This window comes from Muscardinus avellanarius (assembly GCF_963383645.1).
Source record: "Muscardinus avellanarius genome assembly, chromosome: 18".
Classification (NCBI taxonomy): domain Eukaryota; kingdom Metazoa; phylum Chordata; class Mammalia; order Rodentia; family Gliridae; genus Muscardinus; species Muscardinus avellanarius.
Genome location: NC_137804.1, coordinates 42696203 through 42713740, shown reverse-complemented (window position 1 = coordinate 42713740; position 17538 = coordinate 42696203). Strand labels below are relative to the sequence as shown.

At 58.6% G+C, this 17538-nt stretch overlaps 1 protein-coding gene across 1 annotated transcript; it reads left to right on the top strand.

The window, feature by feature from the left end:
- Positions 1–1439: 1439 nt before the first annotated feature.
- Positions 1440–16676, top strand: ATP13A1 (ATPase 13A1; the record flags this gene model as incomplete). Its single annotated transcript, XM_080716001.1, has 26 exons — positions 1440–1826; positions 5716–5805; positions 5911–6101; positions 7681–7753; positions 7925–8080; positions 8154–8223; positions 8300–8406; positions 8698–8827; positions 8944–8999; positions 9673–9799; positions 9871–10008; positions 10085–10205; positions 10540–10697; positions 10947–11122; positions 11194–11304; positions 12046–12171; positions 12914–13022; positions 13970–14169; positions 14248–14344; positions 14635–14795; positions 14860–14974; positions 15053–15249; positions 15836–15978; positions 16155–16266; positions 16345–16488; positions 16566–16676. 26 exons carry the CDS (start codon positions 1440–1442, stop codon positions 16674–16676), a joined length of 3606 nt encoding a protein of 1201 aa, XP_080572127.1.
- Positions 16677–17538: the final 862 nt, after the last annotated feature.

Here is a 17538-nt window from a genome sequence, read left to right as displayed (position 1 = left end):
GCCTCCAACCTGTGATTCTCCTGTTTCAGCCTCCAAGGTTCTGGGTTACAGGTGCTGGTCACCATACCTGGCCATTTTTATTAATTTTAGTAATAGGGATGGAACCCACAAGCAGGCTGTCTCTGAGCCATACCCCCAGCCTTTTTTATTTTGAAACAGGGTTTCACTGAGTTGCTGGGTGTCTCTATAAATGGGTCCACTAAGTTACCGAGGCTATTCTTGAACCTATGATCCTCCTGCCTTAGCCCTCCAAGTACTAGGATTATAGGTCTATACCATCAACCCCCAGCTAATTTTTCTTTTTTTTCTTTTGTGGCACTGGGGATTGAACCCAGGAGCATTCTTTTTTTTTTTTTTTTGCAGGTCTGGGGTGGAACCCAGAGACATTTGACCTCCGAGCTACACCCCCCCGGGCAATTTTTTATTCTTTATTTATTTTCTTGGTGGTACTGGGGTTCCTGGAAGCCCTTCTACCTCCGAGCTACACTCCCAGACCTATTTTTACATTTTTATTTGGAAACAGGGTCTCCTAAAGCAGCGCGCGCGGCTGGCTTCGAACCTGTGTGATCCTCCTGTCTCTGCCTCCCAAGCGCGGGGATCACAAATTGCGAAGGGCCTCACTAAGTAGCTGAGGCTGTCCGCGAACTGCGATCCTCCGGTCTCAGCCTCCCAAATGCTGGGATTACAAGCGTGCGCCACCACGCCCGGCGAACCCAGGAACATCCTACCCCTAAACTACACCCAACCCTTTTTTAAATTTTGAAACAGGGTCTCACTAAGTTGCAGAGGGCCTTACTAACTGCTGAGGCTGTTCTCGAATCTGCAAATCCTCCTGCCTCAGCCTCCCAAGTGCTGGGATTACAAGCATGGGCCACTACGCCAGGCCTAATTTTTCACTTTTGTTACCGTGACTTTGCGTGCATGTATTACATTACAGCTATCTGGTAGCCAGCGCTCTGCGTGGACTCTACGTCCGGCCTGAGTGGGCTCCTGCGGTAGAAAGCCAAGCCCATCCCTCACAAGCCCCGCCCCGGAAGGGCCCGCCCTTTGTGGCCCCGCCCCCTCGCTCCCCAGGCCCCGCCCCCTCGGCAGGCGGATGCGGCGGTCTTCGAGGAGAGGCCGGCTCTTCCGGTCCCGGTGGCCGCGGGGGCTCCCGGCCTGCCCCGCCGCCTGCCCGCCGGCCCCGCCCCTTCCGGTGGCGTCTGGAGTGGCAGCGCCAGCAGGCGACCAGGCGACCAGGACCTCCCCGTCACGGCGGCGCCCGCCTCTCCTTCCGGGCCCGGGCTGTCATGGCGGCGCCACTTCCGGGCCCAGCCTGCTCGTCTGCTCAGGCGCTTCCTAGTCCCCGGGCTACCATGGCGGCGATCCGGCTCGCCGGAAGTAGCACATCGGAAGTGAGGCGGTGCCTCTGCCCGGAAGCGAGCGCAGCGCTAGAAAAGATGGCGGCGGCGGGCAGCGCGGTGCCCTGCGGGGCCGGGCCTTGCGGGGCCGGGCCCGGCGGGCAGCCCAAGCCCGGGCTGCAGCCGCGCGCGCTCCTTGCCGCCGGGCCGGCCCTCATAGCGAGCGGCGATGAGCTGGTGGCCGCGGTGTGGCCGTACCGGCGGCTGGCTCTGCTGCGGCGCCTCACCGTGCTCCCGTTCGCGGGGCTGCTCTACCCAGCTTGGCTGGGCGCCGCGGCTGCCGGCTGCTGGGGCTGGGGCAGCAGCTGGGCTCAGGTCCCCGAGGCCGCGCTGCTTGTGCTTGCCACCATCTGCCTCGCGCACGCGCTCACCATCCTCTCGGGGCATTGGTCCGTGCACGCGCACTGCGCGCTCACCTGCACCCCGGTAAGTGCGCGGCGCACGAGCCCGACCTTTGTCGCTGTGGGGCCGCGCCGCTGGTCCCCGCCGCCGCTGCTGCCTCGGTCCCAGGCCCATCGGGATCCTCCCATCTGGTAGGCCCGGTTTCCCATCGGCGCCTTCTACCCTTTGGCCCAGACTGGATCCTGACCCGCTGCTGGTTTTGTTTTGCCCTGCGATCGTGGTGTGGAGCTTCCTGGTTTCTCAGGAATTCCTTCTTGACGAGCCATTTAGATTCAGCAAGACAAATACCTGTAAGACCTAGCGCAGGGCTCAGCATATGTTGCTGTTTGAGAGAACGTGTCAATGCTAGAGCTCCCACACAGGCGAGGACGCTGCTGTTTCCCTGCAAATAGCCCTAACTTCCTTCTCAGATATCTTGTACCTTGGTATTCAGAGTGTGAGGTTGGACCTGTGGGATGGGTTTCCCCTATCTCTAAAGTCTGGTCCTAGAATCAAATCTGGCTGTCCACGGTTCAGCCTCTGTCCCAGGCTAGACCCACTGGAGAGTGAAATGCATTTAATGGCAGTGCTAAAGATAAGCAGGAGTGGGCTTTGAGGAAGCAGCTCAGCAGCTTGAATCAGTGACATCCAGCTGTAAGAGGGGTGGTGATGGCGAGGACTGCTCATGAGGCACCAAGGAAGATAGTGTGCGTGACCCCCAGTCCAGAGTTAAAAGTGGGTGAGCGCTGCCTAATGAGGAGCTGCCCAGGGTTGGCACCCAAACAGCCAGTGCCAGGCCTGCCTCCAATGACACCCGCAAGCTTGGAGCCCTGGGAAGTGAGGTCTGCCTCTAGTGGGCTTCCCCTCTAGTCCCAGATGTGTATTGGCAAAGGAAAGAGGACCAGAAGAGACAGCCGCCACCAGCCCCAGCTCTGGGTGTTTTTTGACTCCTTTACTCCCCTCTCCTGAAAAAGTGAACCAGTTCTCCCCTCTGATATGACTGATCCCAAGGGAGGGACCCATATTTCTGGGCTTTGTAGCTTTGGTTGGTACAGTGAAAGACTTCCAGCAAGGAACAAATAAAGGAAGGGGAGTTCGTGTACTACTGGGGATTGAACCCAGGGGATTCTAGATCTGAGCTACACCCCCAGCCCAATTTTTTTTTTTTTTCTTGTTCTGAAACAGGGTCTAACTAAGTAGGTTGATGAGAGTCTCACAACTTGCCAAGGCTGTCCTCAAACCTTCAGTCCTCCTGTCTCCGTCTCCCAAGTTCCAAGGACTGAGACTACAGGCTTGCACCACTAACACCAGGCTTCCAGCTGCCCTTTGCCTACAGCTAAACCAGTGTAGCTGTGAGCCTGGTGTGGTGGCACACGCCCGTAATCCCAGCATTCGGGAGGCTGAGACCGGAGGATCGCGGTTCTCGGACAGCCTCAGCTACTTAGTGAGGCCCTCTGCAACTCAGACCCTGTTTCAAAATAAAGAATAAAAAAATAGGGCTGGGGATGTAGCTTGGAGGTCAAATGCCCCTGGGTTCCACCCCCAGACCTGCACACACACACCCAAAAAAAAACCAGTGTAGCTGTGAACTTTCTAGGGGAGAACTGGAGGGAACTAAGCAGCCATGGGGTTAGGAGAGCAGACCTGGGTTTGCATCACATTTCAGATGGACGATTCTGCTCTGTGGGTTCTGGTTTCTGTAAAGTGAGAACCGTAGCACCTGTTCCAGGTGCGCTTGTGAGAAGACACTGAGACAGCAAGTGCAGAGTGCCGACCAAGGGCCAGCGCTGTGTACAGCACCTTGTACTTCCCTTCCACGGTGTTACTCGAGCTCAGAGTTCTGTATCTGCTGTTTCTCCGCCTGCACCTTGCTCCCTAGGTGGTGGCACTTTGTCAGGAGCCTGCTCCTTTCCTCCTTCTCCCTCTCCCCTCAGTCATCATAGGGTCTAGCACAGCAGGTATGGAGCGAATGCAGGTCCTGGGATTGGGAAGCAGTCCTTCCTGTGTCTTGGGTAAACAGCAGTGAAGAAAACAGGCAAAATCGACTACCTTGGTGGCATTAGTAGATGAGAACTAATTCTAAGAAGGTGTGCTAGAGAAAGATAGCATCGAGCCAAGCCTGGCGGCGCATGCTTATAATCCCAGTACTTGGGAGGCTGAGACAGGAAGATCACAGGTTCGCAGCCAGCCTCCGCTACTTTGTGAGGCCCTCTGCAACTTAGTGAGACCCTATTTCACTAAGGGCCATTTGTTCACTAAATGAAGAATAAAAAATCGGGCTGGGGGTGTAGCTTGGAGGTAGAATACCCCTGGGTTCAATCCCTAGCACCACCAAAAAAAAAAAAAAGAGGAAGAGAAGGGTAGCATCAAGAGAGCCAGGCATGGTGGTGTACACTTGTAATCCCAGCATTCAGAGGCTGAGACCGGAAGTTCACTGTTCGTGGACAACCTCAGCGACTTAGGCCCTCTACAACGTAGTGAAAACCTGTTTCAAAATAAAGAATAAAAAATAGGGCAGGGGGTGTAGCTCAGAGGTCAAATGCCCCTGGGTTCCATCCCTAAACACTCAAAAAAAAAAAAATCAAGAGGCACTCCTGTGATCCCCACTACTTGAGAGGCTGAGGCAGGAGGAAGATCTCAAGTTCAAGGGCAGCCTGGGCAACTAAGCAAGACCCTGCCTCAAAATAAAGTAATGCCTGGCATGATGTGTGTGTGGCATGATGGCACACACCTGTAACCATACTGCATTGGAAGCTGAGACAGAAGGATCACAAGTTCAAGGACAGTTCTAAAAAGTAGCAAGACTTTCTAAAACAAAGTAAAATAGGGTTGGGGGTATAGTTCAGAGGTAAAATACCGCTGGGTTCAATTCTCAGTACTACAATAAGTAAATAAACAAAGCCAGGCATGGTGGAACACACTTGTAATCCTAGCATCTGGGAGAATAGGGCTGAGACCTGGCTTGGTGGCATATACTGGTAATCCTAGAATTCAGGAGGCTGAGACCAGAGGATCACAGTTCGCGGACAGCCTCAGCCCTCTGTAACTTAGTGAGACCTTGTTTCAAAATAAAGAATAAAAAGTAGGGCAGGGGGTGTAACTCAGATATCGAATGCCCCTGGGTTCCAGACCCACCAAAAAAAAAATAGGGCTGGGGGGGTAGCTTGGAGGTAGAATGCCCCTGGGTTCCATCCCTAGTAGCACAAAAAATAAGTAAGTAAGTAATTAAGTAGGTAATAGGGGCTAGGGATGTAGATCCGTGGTAGAGCACTTGCCTAGTATATGCGAGGCCATAGTTTCCATTCCCGGCACCACAAAAAAAGGCAGGTGTGGTAGTGCACACTTGTAATCTCAGTACTTGGGAGGCTGAAACAGGAGGATCACAGATTTATGACCAGCCTCTGCAACCTGGTGAGACCCTATTTCAAAATAAATAAAATAGGGCTGGGGGTGTAGCTCAGAGGTAGAATGCCCCAGGGTTCACCTTCTAGCACCAAAAACAAAAAAAGAGAAAATATTGAGATGAGCGAGGGGACTTGCAGGGAAGAGCTCCTGAGAAGGTGACATCTGAGTGAAGGCCTGAGGCATGGAGGAGCCGGCAGAGGAAAGGACAGGCGGAGGCCCTTCCCTCAGACCAGACAAGTGAGGGCAGGGTAGGAGCGGGTGGGCTGTGGCAGGGCATGTACTGAGAATATGCTAGGTGCCTGCTGGCATTCTTCCCGCCAAGCCCTGGGTGTGGGTACTCTCTGACCCAGCTTTATAATACAGAGTTAGGGGCATGGAGCAGTGGCGTCCCTTGTCATCGTAACTGACTGGCGGGTGGCCAGGCCAGCACCAGAGCCTGGTGGCATGTTGGGAAATTGTCTGTTAGAGCTGCGGCATCCACCCCCCGCCCTGGGGTTGAGGATTCAGTGGTGATGCTTTGCTCTGACAGGAATACGACCCCAGCAAGGCAACCTTCGTGAAGGTGGTGCCGACCCCCAACAATGGCTCCACCGAGCTTGTGGCCCTGCACCGTGATGAGGTAGGGACAGTCTGGCAGGCTGCCTGAGCGGGGCTCGGGAGGGCCCACTGGGTGCTCATAGCCCTCGGGTCAGGGGCCGCTGCCACCAACAGGCCTGTGCTGCAGGGTGAAGACGGGCTGGAGGTGTTGTCCTTTGAGTTCCAGAAGATCAAGTACTCCTACGATGCCCTCGAGAAGAAGCAGTTCCTGCCTGTGGCGTTTCCCGTGGGGCACGCCTTCTCCTACTACCAGAGCAACAGAGGGTTCCAGGAAGACGCGGAGATCCGAGCAGCTGAGAAGAAATTTGGGAGCAACAAGTGAGTCCCTTACTTCCTTGTGGCCCCTTTGGCGTTTCTGTCCTGCCCTGCTCTAGTCTCTGCCAAACTTGTCTATCGACAGGAACCACCTGGGGGTCTGGAACCGGGAGCCCTTGCTCTCACGAGAGAGCCCAAGTGTGCCAATTTCTGCCCCTAGCCAGATATGATGGTGCACACCTGTAATCCCAGCTGCTTGGGAGGCCAAGGGAAGAGGATTGGTGAATTCAAGGCCAGCCTGGAAAACTAGGCAAGACTCTGTCTCCAAAAAAAGGGCTGGCGGTGTAGGCATCGGTAGGCCTGGGAGGATGGCTCGGTGTGGAGCCTGTGCTCAGCATGGCAAGGCCCAAGCACCAGAAGAAAAACATGGTGGCCACGGTGGGTGTCTGTTCTGGGTGAAATGGTGATGCCCCGCACTGGCTCTCATTTAACCTTCACCAAAACCACACAGGGCAGCACACATCCCCGGGGCAGCTTGAAACTCACTTCCGGCCCTGTCACCTGGCTCGACGCTCCCAGCACAGCCCCCGCGAAGTGGTCCTCCACCCAGAAACCCAGACTCCAGGGATCTGTGTGCAGCAGTGGGGATTGAACTTGGGGGTTCACCTCTGAACTACACCCCCAGCCTTTTTTTTTTTTTTTTTTTTTTCCTTTTTATTTCAAAACAGAGTCTCACCAAGTTGTGAAGGGCCTTAGTTGCTGAGACTGTGGCCTTCCTGTCTCAGTGTCCAGGTTCTGGGATTGCAGGCGTGCACCATCATGCCTGGCTGTTAAGATTTTTTACAACAGCAGGGTCATTGTGTCTCTTCTTCCTCTCATGTCCTCCAGTGTTGAATGTGTATTCCTTCCTTTCGGGGCAGATTAAGGATGGCCCTGATTGGTCCCTTATAAGCTGGGCCACTGTATATAATGGCACAGCAGACATCCTTATGCCAAGCTCCATGAATTTCAAGGATTTTATTGAGAGAATTTTGTATGTGTATTACTGGGGATTGAACTGAGGGGCATTCTTTCTTTAAGCTACATCCCTGGCTCTGTTTTATTTAACATTTTGAAGCAGGGTCTCACTAAGTTGCTAAGGCTAGCTGCAAACCTGGGATTCTCCTGTCTCTACCTTCCAAGTACTGGGATTACAGGTGTGCGCCACCATGCCCAGCTCATTCAGGGAATTTTTAGAAAAGCCTAGTTTGTAGGACACTTTAGGGGGGTTCAGGCTCCGTATTTTAGGCCCCAGGGGAATCCACAGCCAGTACCCAGCTCCGGGCCACCTCTGCAACTTTAGGGGTCCCCTTGTTGGTCAGGTACTCCTCCGTGTGCTGTGTCTCCAGGTGACGAGGTTCTTGTCTTACTCAGCCCCCCTCGGGTGGACAGTGCTGGAAGAACCTCTTGCAGACCCCAGGTCTCATGCTCTGTAGAGCAGCGGCCTTGTAGGTCCAGTGGTCGCCCAGCTGGAAGCCTACCTCGGCCAGGGGGTCTGACTCCATGAGGGCTGCAGGGTCCCCAGGTAGAGGTGTGGCGTGGGGCCATCACACCTCAGGCCTCCTTGCACCAGGGAAAGGATGTGGGGTGTGGTATCTTGCAGGGCCGAGATGGTGGTACCCGACTTCTCGGAGCTTTTCAAGGAGAGAGCCACAGCCCCCTTCTTCGTGTTTCAGGTAAAGCAGTAGCTCTGCTCCTTCTCCCTGTGCCCTTCCTTGGTGCTTTCGCAGCCAGAGCAAGTCTCTGCCCCATCCAAACCTCTCTGTCTTCACGGGCCTGTCTCGCACCTGCGGGGCTCTGCAGACAGGGCAGTTGGGTGAGGACGGGCGCCGCCCTGTGCTTCGCAGGTGTTCTGCGTGGGGCTCTGGTGCCTGGACGAGTACTGGTACTACAGCGTCTTCACGCTCTCCATGCTGGTGGCTTTCGAGGCCTCGCTGGTGCAGCAGCAGATGCGCAACATGTCGGAGATCCGGAAGATGGGCAACAAGCCCCACATGATCCAGGTGCTGCTCGCGAGGGTGCCTGGGGGGCGCTTTGGGGGGCAGGGGGTAACTGACAAGCACACGCTCTGCCCAGGTCTACCGGAGCCGCAAGTGGCGGCCCGTCGCCAGCGACGAGGTGGTTCCCGGGGACATCGTCTCCATCGGTAAGACCCAGTACCATTCAGGCCGGGTGGGAGCTCCAACCTCAGGGCCTCTGGCCAACTCTCCCCTTCCCCGCAGGCCGCTCCCCGCAGGAGAACTTGGTGCCTTGCGATGTGCTGCTGCTGCGGGGCCGCTGTATCGTGGACGAGGCCATGCTCACCGGGGAGTCGGTGCCGCAGATGAAGGTTCGTAGTCGGGGCAGGGTCCTGGTCCTAAAGGAGGAACCCACCAGGGCAGAGAGAGTGGCTGAGCTGGGACGGCGCCTGGGCATCATGGAGGAGTCGGCGCATGGGCAAAGGGGAGCTAGGTGGTATCGGGCAGGAGACGAGAGAAGCAAAGGCATCTGGGGCACCTTCACATGCCCTGGGGTGTTGGTGACCTGGGAGAAAGCGGAGGGGGTGACTCCCAGGAGTTCACTGGGTCAGGGTTCACTGGGTCGGGGAAGGGGGCTGCCATCCAAGTCTGGTCTCTCCCAGGAGCCAATCGAAGACCTTAATCCAGATCGGGTGCTGGACCTGCAGGCCGACTCCCGGCTCCATGTCATCTTCGGGGGCACCAAGGTGGTGCAGCACATCCCACCCCAGAAGGCCACCTCGGGCCTGAAGCGTAGGTGCCTCAGAGCTTCTAGGAGTGTCCTGACTCCCGCCCCACCCCCACGTCTGCATGATCTGAGGGCATCGGTGGGGTGACCTGAGTGATGGCTGCTCTGTTTGTCTCCCCAGCGGTTGACAACGGGTGCGTGGCCTACGTCCTGCGGACTGGCTTCAACACATCCCAGGTGGGAGGCCTTGGCCAGGTCTAGGGAGAGGGGCACTGGGGCGGTGGTGCATCTGAAACGCTGGCCCTTCTAGACCCCAGGACATCCGTGGCCTGGGTTGAGGCAGGGTGCAGAGCTGAGCCCACGGCCAGGCCTGCTTTCCCTGAAGGTTCTGATGGGGCCCAGAGAGCACAGTGGGATTAGTGACTAAGATTGCGGCGTGTATGGAGTTACTCTAGTAAGCTCCACTTACCCTTAAAGCAGCCTGAGCGTTGGTTTTTGGTTTTTGGTTTTTGGTTTTTGGTTTTTTTTTTATGCAGTACTGGGGATTAAATCCAGGGGCATTCTACCTCTGAGCTACACCCCCAGCCCTATTTTTTAACTATTTTGAAACAGGGTTTCATTAAGTTGTGGAAGACCTCACTAAGTGAGTCTGGCCACGAACCTGGGATCCTCCTGTCTCAGGTTCCCAAGTACTGGGATGACAGGCATGTGCCACCACGCCCGGCTTTGTTTCTTATTTTGAAACAGAGACTTGCTCAGTTGCTGAGGGCCTCACTAAATTGATGAGTCTGGTCTTGAACCTACAATCCTCCTGTCTTGGCCTCCCAAGGGCTTGGTGTCTCCAGTGGGAAAGCCTCTCTTCCCACACAGGCCTCCCCCCAGGAAAGATTGCTGTCCTTCTGTCCCCCAGGGCAAGCTGCTCCGTACAATCCTCTTTGGGGTCAAGAGGGTGACCGCAAACAACCTAGAGACCTTCATTTTCATCCTGTTCCTCCTGGTCTTTGCCATCGCAGCAGCTGCCTATGTGTGGATTGAAGGTAAGCGGCGGGCCCGGCCGCTCTCCTGCCCCCATGCAGTGGCCCCCAGCTGGCAGGCCCTGTCTCCGCAGGCACCAAGGACCCCAGCCGGAACCGCTACAAGCTGTTTCTAGAGTGCACCCTGATCCTCACTTCGGTCGTGCCCCCTGAGCTGCCCATCGAGCTGTCCCTGGCTGTCAACACCTCCCTCATCGCCCTGGCCAAGCTCTGTGAGTATGACAGGCAGGCCCGGGCTGCTGAGGAGAGTGGGTCTGGCGTCAGCCCTGATGCTGACTTTCTCCCCAGACATGTACTGCACGGAGCCCTTCCGGATCCCCTTTGCCGGCAAGGTGGAGGTATGCTGCTTTGACAAGACAGGGACACTCACCAGTGACAGCCTTGTGGTCCGTGGTGTGGCTGGGCTGAGGTAAGTGGGGGCCCTGGGCCTCAGGGGTACCCAGCAGTGGGGTTTCTGGGATGTCAAGGGACAGACCTGAGTTCAACCCCAAAGTGAAGACTTTGCCCCAGGTCTGAGTCCTGGGGCCCCCAGGGGTATGTGTGGCGGCAGCAGCTGCCCACACCAACCAGGTGACCACCTGCACAGTGCGCGGCCTCCGGGGCTACCGTGAGGCCAGCAGGGACTGACAGAGAGTGTTGTCCAGTGGCCTATCCTGGTCGCCTTTGCTGCACTTCCTAGGGTCTCCTGTCCCCGCCCCACCTGCCCGCCTCTGCCATGTCATCTGCTGTCCCTTTCCTTGCAGAGACGGGAAGGAGGTGACCCCAGTGTCCAGCATCCCCGTGGAGACGCACCGGGCCCTGGCCTCCTGCCACTCCCTTATGCAGCTTGATGACGGCACCCTTGTGGGTGACCCCCTGGAGAAGGCCATGCTAACAGCTGTGGACTGGACACTTACCAAAGGTGAGGGCTCAGAACCTCAGGCGCCATGGCTTCACCCAAGGCAAGTGGCCCACACTGACTGGCCCTGGACACGTGGGCAGAGCCACGCTGCCCCGGCTGAAGCCACGGCGTCAGCATGCCCGAGCCCAACCCCTGAAGCAGAGCCCTCCCGTGAGCGGGCCCGGGCAGTGGGCAGCGGGCAGGGAGAGGCGGGGGCTTGGCTGCCTCGTGGGAGCGAAGCCCTCAGGACTCCTACTTATTTGTTTCCAGATGAGAAAGTATTCCCCCGAAGTATTAAAACTCAGGGGCTGAAAATTCACCAGCGCTTTCATTTTGCCAGTGCCCTAAAGCGAATGTCCGTGCTCGCCTCCTATGAGAAGCTCGGCTCCACTGACCTCTGCTACATCGCAGCTGTGAAGGGGGCCCCCGAAACCCTGTACTCCATGGTGAGCTGGCCCGTCCTGGGGCGAGGCAGGGAGGGCGAGGGGCACACGGTGACACACCTGCTTCCCTGCAGTTCTCCCAGTGTCCGCCTGACTACCACCACATCCACACCGAGATCTCCCGGGAAGGAGCCCGCGTGCTGGCGCTGGGGTACAAGGAGCTGGGGCACCTCACCCACCAGCAGGTAAGGGCCAGGCTCTCACCCTCTAGGGGCGTCGGGCCCCACAGAGGGGCTGCCTCCTGCAGAGCCCCCGTGAGCCTGGGCACCCGTCCCCGCCCTGCCACACCACCTAGGCCCCAGCGTCTGGTCTTCACTGCATCTTCAGCTCTCACCCACGTTCCTGTCCTCTTCCCACTGTGGCCCTCCTGCAGTCCTCCTAGGCCTTGAAACCTCAAGAGCCTTGTAGAACTTGCTGTCCGGTCACCTTACTGTGCCTAGCCCACGTCCAGCCAAAGCTCACAGTCAGCGCTCTCTTGTCAGTGCTGTGCCTTGCACCTGGGCCTGGGCCCCCTGCTTCCCAGGGCACAGGCCTCGCCTCCTTCAGATCTGTCCCCGACCCCGTCTGCCCCACTCCCGTCCTCGTGGCTCTCAGCACTCTGCTTTCTGCGGCTCTTCATCCCCTTGTACTGTGTGAGTTCCTGAGGCAGAGGGTGGGCCAGGGTTACTGGCTGCTGGAAGAGTCTCGGCCTCACTCAAGCTGAGCTTTAGGGGGCTCTGTGCCATGCCCATGTCCACAACCAGCAGGAAGAGGCCGGCCCCTGCGGAACCCCACCCCTCGAGGAGCCTCATGGCCTCCTCTCCTCTAGGCCCTAGCGGGCCCCCCAGCCCCCAGCAGGGTTTCAGGAGGTGCCAGCTGCTGAGGAAGGCCTCCTGCCCCTGCTTGTGCCATGTGGGGCAGGTGCTGAGGCACACATCTGTCCACAGGCCCGGGAGGTCAAGCGGGAGGCCCTGGAGTGCAGCCTCAAGTTCGTTGGTTTCATCGTGGTCTCCTGCCCACTCAAGGCCGACTCCAAGGCTGTGATCCGAGAGATCCAGAATGCGTCCCACCGGGTACGGGGCAGGGCGGGGAGCAGAGGACAGCGAGGTGCCTAGGAGGTGCTCTCACAGCCAAGGGCCTGAGCATGCGCTCTGGGACCTACTGGCCCCCAGTGTCACCTGCACAGAGCCCCATCGTCCCTGGGAGGGAGAGGCTGGGGGCCAAGAGGCGTGGAGGCAGCGCCCCCACAGGCAGCTCCTCCCTAGTGATTTGGTTTTCTCCTTGCCGGCTGGGGTTTGTCTGCCTATCTGGTTTGTATTGTCTCTTTGGGGACTCGGATGTGTTTGGGCTGTGAGCTGAGTAGCCCCAAAGGTGGCAGCATCAGGGCAGGAAGATGCTGTGATGGAGCCCAGCTGGTCCACAGCCTGGTCTTCCAACCACCAGTGTTCCCCCACAGGCAGCGCCCAGCCACAAGTGCTGCGGAGGAGGCTGGCTCTTAATGAGCCGCAAATTAAAGCTGTGGAAGGTTGGAGTCATGGGTCAGTGGTGGGGCACCTGCCTAGCCTCGCGTGAGGCCCCAGCTCAATCCCCAGCGTGTGGGGGCGGGCTGTGAGTGTTCTCAGGAACACATACTCCTCTCACTTGTGCACACGCCTGGGTGGGGTAGATGTGGCCCCTGGAGCCCCGTCTGGTCTGGCATCTCCATTAGAGAGCCTGGCCCTCGCTTCACACCCGGCCCGAGGAGATGCTTGCCACGTGTCCAGGCTGGGCTTCTCTCCCTGCAGCCCACCCTGACAAGCCTCGCCTCTCCCCCAGGTGGTCATGATCACAGGGGACAACCCGCTCACGGCCTGCCATGTTGCCCAGGAGCTGCACTTCATTGACAAGGCCCACACACTCATCTTGCAGCCTCCCTCGCAGAAAGGTGAAGCTCTGGACCTGCTCTGGGCAAGGGCTGAAGGGTGGACCCTGGGCCAGGGGCAGCTCCGGTCCACCAGCCCATGTGCGTGCTAGTCCTCAGTGAGCAGCAGTGTCCTCGAACACCTGACCCCGTGGTCACTGGGCAGCGCGGTTTTCTGCCACCCCCAACACTGGGGATGGCACTGTTGGCCAAGTGCTTGGCATGGCCAGGCCCCAGGCGGGGTCCTGGTGCGTGTTACCGGAGGAAGCTGACCACTGTTGGCTGTTGGACCTGCTTTGTAGACCAGGAACTAGAGGTCAGAAGTGCGTCCACTTGCCAGGTCGTGTGCTGGTGCCAAGTGAGGACCTGGGTGGGGAGCAGGAGCATCACAGGACTGGGGACAGAAGGTGCCCGGAGCACCTGGCAAGGCGGCTTCTGGAGCCTCCCAGCTGCCTCTCTGAGAACTCTGTCGCCACCTCTGGGCTGTAGGTCCCAGGTCTCCTTCCATCCTGGTGCCAGGTGCTGGGCCTTCCCTGGACCTGGGGGTTGTGAACAGGTGTCCCAGACAGGTGATCAGAACTGTTAGTTGACAGTGAAGCTGGTCTGAGCAGCAGTCCAGGTGAGCAGGCCAGTACAGGGCAGGTGGCCTGTCCACAGCCATTGTCCTCAACACCTGGCATCCAAGTCTGGGCCAAGATCTTCAGAGAAAGGAGGTGCCTGACTGGAGCGTGAGCAGAATAGAAAGCAGGGTTTTGAGTGGCAGCGCAGGTGGGGCTCCCTTAGGGGAAGAGTTGAAGTATCCTAGGTGGGCATCGGCCGTCACACAGTCCCAGGCAGCTTGGCTCCCCAGGCTGTCCCTGCAGGTCCTGTGAGCGTCCTCTGGAGCACCGGAGCAGGGCTGAGCTGGCAAGGCTGTAGTGCAGTGGGTTGGGGTGGCTTCACCCCCTTCCCTGACATGGTGCTGCCCACAGGCCGACCCTGCGAGTGGCGTTCCATTGACGGCAGTATTGTGCTCCCCCTGTTGCCGGGCTCCCCAAAGACACTGGCCCTGGAGCACGCACTGTGCCTGACCGGCGACGGCCTGGCCCACCTGCAGGCTACCGACCCCCAGCAGCTGCTCTGCCTCATCCCCCATGTGCAGGTGTTTGCCCGCGTGGCCCCCAAACAGAAGGTGCGTGCCGGGCCTGGGAGCAGGAACTTGGGCCCGGGGCGGGCGTGCAACCATGCTTAGCCTGCCTCTGCCACGCAGGAGTTTGTCATCACCAGCCTGAAGGAACTGGGCTACGTGACCCTCATGTGCGGCGATGGCACCAACGACGTGGGCGCCCTGAAGCACGCTGACGTGGGTGAGCCCTGCTCTAAGGCCCTCGTCACACACTGCGTGCGCTCCTGCTCCCAGAGCCACATGCTTCCTGAGCAGTGTGTCTTGGGAAACCACTGTGGCTAATTTCTCATGAGCTTTGTGTATTTTCTTAAGTAGTTTGTGGGAAGCAATATAAAGGTCTTCCAAGATCTCCTTGGGGAGGTGAGATTAAAATGCGGAGATCTGGGAACTGTTCTTAAAAGAGGCTGCAGGGCTCAGGGTGCAGCAGCTCTGGGCTGGCCACGCCCCTGACCCCTGCTCTAACGGCCCCAGGTGTAGCACTGCTGGCCAACGCTCCTGAGCGCGTGGTGGAGCGGCGACGGCGGCCCCGAGACAGCCCGGTGCTGAACAGCAGTGGTGGCAGGGCCACCTCCAGGACGGCCAAGCAAAGGGCAGGGCTGCAGCCCCACGAGGAGCAGCCTGCCTCCCAGAGGGTGAGTCTCTGGAGGGGAGGCCGGGCACCCTGCCGGCCAGGGCTGACTGTTGTGCCCATCACAGGACCGCCTGAGCCAGGTGCTGCGGGACCTCGAGGACGAGAACACACCCATCGTGAAGCTGGGGGACGCCAGCATCGCCGCCCCTTTCACCTCCAAGCTCTCCTCCATCCAGTGCAGTGAGTTCCTGCCCGCCCCCCAGAGCCCCGCCCAGCCCCAGCCCCCGGCACCCCTAACCTGCCTCCTCTACCCCGCAGTCTGCCATGTGATCAAGCAGGGCCGCTGCACGCTGGTGACCACACTGCAGATGTTCAAGATCCTGGCGCTCAACGCCCTCATCCTGGCCTACAGCCAGAGCGTCCTCTATCTGGAGGGCGTCAAGTTCAGCGACTTCCAGGCCACGCTGCAGGGGCTGCTGCTGGCCGGCTGCTTCCTCTTCATCTCGCGTTCCAAGGTGGGCCCCAGAGCTGCAGGGAGACCAGGACACCTATGGGAACTATCATCCCTCGTTAAAGATGGGGACCCAGGGTGGCACAGGAGGTGCGAGTAGGCGGATGCAGGACAAGGCTCCTAGGTGGCTCCCCATGGGGCCCCCCTCTGTCCACAGGCTGGGGTCTCAGGTGGGCTGCACAGAGCCCCACAGGCCAGGAGGGGACAGATGGGAAATAATTACCAAAAACAGCCAGAGTGAACAGACGGCCTTGTGGAGAGCCAGGGAGGCCTGCGCCATGCTGACCAGCAGGCTGACTCACCGAGAGAGAGCTGCTGGCAACCAAGAAAGCAGAGTGGGAGGCCAGCTGAGGGGGCTGTGCCTGTTCCCCGGGCCTCAGGGAGGGCTTCAGGTGCCTTGGAAACAGGATGGGATCGCAGCAGTCAGGTCTGCTTCAAGACCTCAGGAGCCCAAGGCTGGCTGCCATGGGAAGTCTACCACAGGGTCGTCCAGGGCAGCAGTGCCAGCCCGAGCCCTGGTTGGGTGGTAGCTGTCTGCAGAGGGTGGCCCCAGGGCAAGCCAGGCCCTGAACCCACCCCTGCCTCTACAGCCCCTCAAGACCCTCTCCCGCGAGCGGCCCCTGCCCAACATCTTCAACCTGTACACGATCCTCACAGTCATGCTGCAGTTCTTCGTGCACTTCCTGAGCCTCATCTACCTGTACAGTGAGGCCCAGGCCCGGAGCCCTGAGAAGTAGGTGTCCCTGGAGCAGGCCACGCTGGCAGCCGGCCACGTGCAGGCATCGGCAGGAGAGCCTGGGGGTTGTCTGGGGCGGGAAACAGCAGAGCAATAGCTCTGTGCCAGGGCAGTGGAGAATGCAGAGGGTTTGCGAGCAGGAGAGGGGCCCTGACCCCCACGTGTCCCTGCAGGCGGGAGCAGTTTGTAGACTTGTACAAGGAGTTTGAGCCGAGCCTCGTCAACAGCACAGTGTACATCATGGCCATGGCCATGCAAATGGCCACCTTCGCCATCAACTACAAGGTGAGGCCTGGCCCCTTCCCTCACGCCCACCCCCGTGCCCACTCGGCCCCCAACACACACAGGCCTCTGTCTCCGCAGGGCCCGCCGTTCATGGAGAGTCTGCCTGAGAACAAGCCGCTGGTGTGGAGCCTGGCCGTCTCCCTGCTGGCCATCGTTGGCCTGCTCCTCGGCTCCTCGCCTGACTTCAACAGCCAGTTTGGCCTGGTGGACATCCCTGTGGAGGTGAGCGACCCTGTGCGGGTGGCTGTGGGCCCGGCCTCCCTAAGTCCCAGCCTCATCTGCCCTCCCTGCCTTCACAGTTCAAGCTGGTCATCGCCCAGGTCCTGCTCCTGGACTTCTGCCTGGCACTCCTGGCTGACCGTGTCCTCCAGTTCTTCCTGGGGACCCCGAGGTTGAAAGTGCCTTCCTGAGATGGCAGTGCTGGTGCCCACTGCTTACCTTGGCTGCCGCCAGGCAGAACCCTACCAAGGCCGTAAAGGGAACACTTGTCCCTGCTCACCATGGCAAGGCTGCCTGGCCTCACCCTTGGAAGACTGAGCTGGGCCCCACGGCCATCGCCAGCCTGGCCAGCAGACCCAGCCCCTCTGGTAAATAAAGCATCCGAGATTTTAAGAAGCTTTGCCTCCACCTTGTCGATGCGGTATGGGGTCACAGGAGTCGTGGTCACCAAGGAAGACCACAGCACCCTCGCCACAGGCCATGGGAGCTTGATCACACACCCCTGCAGCGTACACTAAGCCTCGAGCCTGGAGAGCTGGCTGCACATCTTCTAGTTAAGATGCACTCCATGTCTACGTGGCTTCCACTTCACATCTCAATGTCCCAGGCACTGGGAAAAGCCTTAGCGGTGATAGCTTTTCCATGATGTGTGAAACAACGGTGTGCCTCCCTCAGTGGTGTGGAGAACCGTCCATGCTATTACAGACACTCAGGTCTCACCCTGAGGTCCTTTTCCTCCATACCACCTAACACCGATGGGCCTGCCTCTGGCCAGGGTGCCACAGCTGGATGTGACCCCGAATCCTGGCTCTGCCCTAGTCCTGATAGCATCCTTCCTTTCAAAGAATGCAACTCAAGAATTGTGGAGTGCAGCCAGGCATGGTGTGCACGCTTGGAATCCCGGCGTTTGGGAGGCTAGGACAGGATCACAATTCACGGACAGCCTCAGCTACTCAGTTGCAATAGAACCTTTGCAACTCAGTGAGACCCAGTTTCAAAATAAAGAATAAAAAACAGAACTGGGGGTGTGGCCCTAGGTTCCATCCCCAGTAC